This window comes from Capsicum annuum, chromosome 8 (genome assembly GCF_002878395.1).
Source record: "Capsicum annuum cultivar UCD-10X-F1 chromosome 8, UCD10Xv1.1, whole genome shotgun sequence".
Classification (NCBI taxonomy): Eukaryota; Viridiplantae; Streptophyta; class Magnoliopsida; order Solanales; family Solanaceae; genus Capsicum; species Capsicum annuum.
The window spans coordinates 164,985,816-164,990,495 of NC_061118.1; the positions used below are offsets into that span (position 1 = coordinate 164,985,816).

The following is a 4,680-nucleotide window of genomic DNA, read 5'->3' on the forward strand; positions in this document are numbered from 1 at the left end:
ACCCTCTTTCATGCTCCCCAAGCTTATCTCTACCATAGACCAACCAAAAACTTTTACTCTCTCTCTCTCTCTCTCTTTTTCCATTCATTGTGTTTATTCTATAAAGTCATGCATTCAAGACATTAGCATAAATGCGAGGCGAATCTGTGTACAGTAGATCTAAATAAACTTTATACACCGAGCTACCACCCTCTAATATATTTCATTCATAGACCTAAATCACACACACAGGAAGCTTTATGCATTGAGCTACCACCCTTTAATATATTTCATTCATAGACCTAAATCAAACACACAGTGAAAGCTTTATGCACCGAGCTACCACTCTTTAATATATTTCATTCAAGCACTAGATGCTCTACTTTCTTAAGAATCCAACAGATCATATACACAAGTGGCATAAATCTTGCATACAAGAGCAAGGCATCAGCATTATGTCATGAAGGATGTAAATGATTCCAGATAAACACAAAAGGGATTAACTGAAAGATGCTCTAATCTCTGTATCTTTAGGTATTCCATACCAGATGGGCAAAAGATTCCTTTTATTTTCTTGGCTGTATTTACCAATCCAACATAAAACTGAGAGTACTATCTGAAACCAACAAACAAGATCCAATCTGGTTAACAGCAGATCAAACAAATTTACAACTTTCTTCATCTGCTCACCCCCCTTCTTACTACTTTAACTTAAACCTAAACTCCAGAGAAATCCCATTTCTCTTGACACACAAACAAACAACTCCTCGAACTAAAAAAAGAAAAGGAACATACCATATGAAAGTGATAAAATGGAAAAACTAACACTGCTGTCAACCCCATCTAGCAGTGCTCTAACAGAAACAGCCCTATACAGTAGGCTGAGAAAAATTACTACTATCACCTAAAAGGTCAATATTCACCTAATGGCGAAGTTTTCCGACCTACACTTACGGAAGGTAAACTAAAAATTAACCTCCAGTTGCTCCAATCGTCACCAGGAAAATTGAGCTCCAACGCTTAAGTTGGATTCTGTTTTCAAGAGTATAAAAATTCGTTCAGGCTCAGGAAGAACCTGAGAATCATTATGCTCTATTTACAGATAAAGATAAAGACAACCAACTATTATGACTCAATTAATTAGCTCCTAAATAATGTCTAATGTGTTAGTCCATCAGCGACCCCCTCTTTCTGTATAAACAATTGACCTAGTAGGTTAGATTTCCACCTTCCAGACCACATTATCCATGCTGCAATCATGAGTTTTCTCTAGCGCTGCTACCTTAGCCCGGTGACTGGCGAGTGAAATTGCACTCTTTCCCCTTTCATCTTGCGGGAGCTCACATGCTTCACTTATAGACCCTGATCTCAGGTCAGCTGGTGGGATAAAGCAGTCTATTGATAATCCTGGAACGTTAAACGCAACCTCTTCAATTGTCCAAGCTTCTTCCATCCTAGTTTTGGTATGACTCATAGCCATCTCCCCAAACCGGAAAAGTGTGACTACGGAACGCCCAGAATGGGCAATCATGATACCTTCTACAGGGCGGTAATCATCTAAGAATGAGTTTATCGTTGTCTCCCAGTAAACCGCATCTCCTCCGTTGGATTGGATCCTGGTGAGATGTGAATCCTCCATGTGAACAAGAAGGCCAGTCTTCTGGCTGAAGTAGCCAAACAAGACATGCCTTATGATCTCCGCTGGTCCTTCACTTCTGGCCTTCAATGTGTGCGGATCAGCACAGAGCTTTAGAATGAAGCAGTCCTCCCCATTGATCTTCTTCTCTCCAATGCATCTTGCGTTGGCAAACATACTGGCGGTAGATCTTGGATCAAGACCCTGAAAATAGTAAGACAAAATTGTGAGACTCGGTAATAATGAAATACAACAGCGAAAAGTAAAATACAAAAACCCGAGACTGGTTACAGTAGTTATATAAGAATGGCAGTGAAGTGTAATTATTGATATATTTTCACCTGTAGAGCTCGTCGTAGTGGCCGAACAGGCCCTTTTGCAGTATGGGCGCCAAGCCAAGGTGTGTGCCTCCATACAAGTTTGCCATTGCAGCCCGCGTGAACCTTGCTTCCACCAACTGCAAGCTCCACATACCACATGTCAGGATTCATCTGCCAGAGTACAAATCCACCAGACTCAGCAGCTCTAGCAGAGTTCCTACTCTTAACCACCTTTGTTGGGGTTTCGAATTCAGAAGCTAACATCTTCATCTTTCCCATAGCATAGGCATTTTTAATTGAGCTCTGTAGCTTTTGCCCACCTGATGCAGCAGTATATTGCTGCAATATATACTGAGCAGATGAAGTTTCCTGCAAAATCACAATGTTACTTTAACATGAAAAATAGCAACAACAACAACGAAGTAAAGATTCTTGAAAAATAATGGTACAAAAACATTAATCACGCATTCCATTTGTTACGAAATTCAAATTGAAAAGTAAACAACTAAAATGTGCACCAAGAGGGGCCCCATTAACAGAGCGCACCATCATTTGGTCCCAGCAAACTCAGAGTAATGTACAACCAAAATTGTCAAATGACCAGTAAACTTAAAATACACAAGCAATTAATCAACGTTAAAGTAGTTGTATCGGTCAAAACTAATTAACACAAGAGGGACCCTGTTAATACATCACTGCTACAGGTTCACCTTAAAAAATTTCAGCTCAAGATAACAAAAATGGCGTACTATATAGATAATGATAAAGAGACTTACAATGGGTGTGTCTTTTATGCTGAGATGAGGCAAAGGGTCAATAGTACTAACGTGGACAGGGGCAAGAGGAGCACCCATTACACCCAGCAAGAGTCTCAGATCAGACCTCTTAGCATACCCACTCGATGCAACCGAGGGTGTCCTGGACAGCTGCCCTTTCACCCAATGTCCTAAACCCGACCCGACCCGCTTCGAATCACCGACTTCTCCGCCATCCGGATCCGGACCTTCCATTAACGGCGTTAACGTTTCCCCCCCTAACGGTCTCAAACTCCCTGATCGTGATATCAACTGCTCAGAATTTGCGCCGAAATGGCTACTGCTACTGCTACTCTTCCTCCTTCGAAGCAAACTCGTAATGGGTGACCCACTTCTCGCTGGACTCTTCGCTCTTGACCTCCCCGGCGATAACCCGCGCACCACCTCCTCCTTTAACGCCGAAAAGAACCCTTGTTTTCTCTCCATTTCACCCGAAAAAAACCAACACTTCCTTTGTATACCTCTCCAACAGACAACCTATATCCAATTTTTCAGAGGCAAAAACAACAATAACAACCAGACTTAATGGTTATCATGGATGAAATTTTCCAGCTCAATAGAATAAAAATTTAGAAAAGAGGGCTTCAAGTTTATTTGGTGCAAGTGAGAAGAGCTATAGGGAGAGCAAAGAAATACTAGTAGAGTGAGGAAAAGAGAAAGGGTGAATGAGTTGAGAAGAAAAAGGAGGTTAAAGAGGAAAGAGGACGAGTAGGAGTGAGAGTGACAGTGTGAATACGACTACAGCTAAAATGAATAAAAGGGGATAATACTCCTCGCTCATAAAAGCAATATTTCCCTGCTTCACTTTCTTGCTCTACAATAATCCTCCCGTCGTCTCAAATTACTTGAACAAATATATTTATACAATTTTTTAAAAATAAATTAATAAAAAATTTAATTTAATGAAAATAACCTTATTTAATTTTTATTATGTCAATATTATTCTATTAATATAAATATTAAATAACTTCTCATGATATTATGAAAACTTATATGAAGTTGAAAGCGAAGTTTTGAAGTAACAAGTAAAATTATTATTATATAATCAGAAAATCACAAGTTCAAACCTTAAAAATAATTTATGACAGAAATGTAAGGTAAGATTGCATAAAATATACCCTTGCGGTGGGGCATATGAAGCTGGTTGACAGACATGGTTAATTAGATATAGAAAAAAAAGCTCAAATATATTATCGAATTATTAAAAATGATTTATTTCTGTCATCTGTTGTAAGTTTAGCAAAAGTTTATTTTTGTCATTATTTTACAATAGGGATTTTACAAAATTATTTTCGCCGCATGACCTCTTATTAGAAGTTCACGTCGTTAAATCTAAATCAACTAGTATTATTTAAATACAAATAAAAAATCATACTCATCAAAATAACATTTGACACAATTAATAGATTTGATTTTTATTTTTAATAACTTTAATTTTTATTTGAATTGCATGGATTAATTTTTTTTATTTTAAGAAATATTAGTTGATTTGGTTTGGTAATATAAAGCTCTAATAAGAGATAATATGACAAAAATAATTTTGTAAAAAATATTGATACAAATGAGTTAAATTTTTAATAATAATTATATAATAAATTAAATTTATAATAAATGACATGAGTCAGTTTTAAGGTTTAGAAAGAAGTAAATGGTAAGTTTGAGACGTTGGTAACTAATCGCAGGATATTTTGGCTTGACCTTACTATTATATCGTCCAGCGCGTGTCCTATTGCGTGAAAGAGATTTGTGGAATATAATACTTAACTAATTCGGGTATACATTGAAGTGAAGAAGTTAAAATTCCCAGTAAATAAGGTAAGAAATCTCCTTTAAATTCTTTCTTTCCTTTTTGCCCTTTTGGTTTTTGAATATTGTTGGATACTTGAAGTCCGATTAATTTAAACTTTTGCGACAAGGTTGATGTGGGAGA

General features: G+C 37.2%; 1 protein-coding gene across 1 annotated transcript; it reads right to left on the reverse strand.

Moving 5' to 3' along the window:
- Positions 1–528: 528 nt before the first annotated feature.
- On the reverse strand, positions 529–3,520 carry LOC107879488. The gene is made up of 3 exons (XM_016726521.2): positions 2,712–3,520; positions 1,957–2,304; positions 529–1,819 (listed from the first exon to the last, which is right to left on the reverse strand). Exons 1-3 carry the CDS (start codon positions 3,174–3,176, stop codon positions 1,196–1,198), a joined length of 1,437 nt encoding a protein of 478 aa, XP_016582007.2. The 5' UTR covers positions 3,177–3,520; the 3' UTR covers positions 529–1,195.
- Positions 3,521–4,680: the final 1,160 nt, after the last annotated feature.

Bases quoted from the DNA above. Each gene is read 5' to 3' on its own strand.
- LOC107879488 (XM_016726521.2), bottom strand. From the start codon at position 3,176: ATGGAGAGAAAACAAGGGTTCTTTTCGGCGTTAAAGGAGGAGGTGGTG. The intron at 2,305-2,711 runs GTAAGTCTCTTT...GTGATTTTGCAG, and splicing joins GCATAAAAGACACACCCATT to GAAACTTCATCTGCTCAGTA. The intron at 1,820-1,956 runs GTGAAAATATAT...TACTATTTTCAG, and splicing joins CACTACGACGAGCTCTACAG to GGTCTTGATCCAAGATCTAC.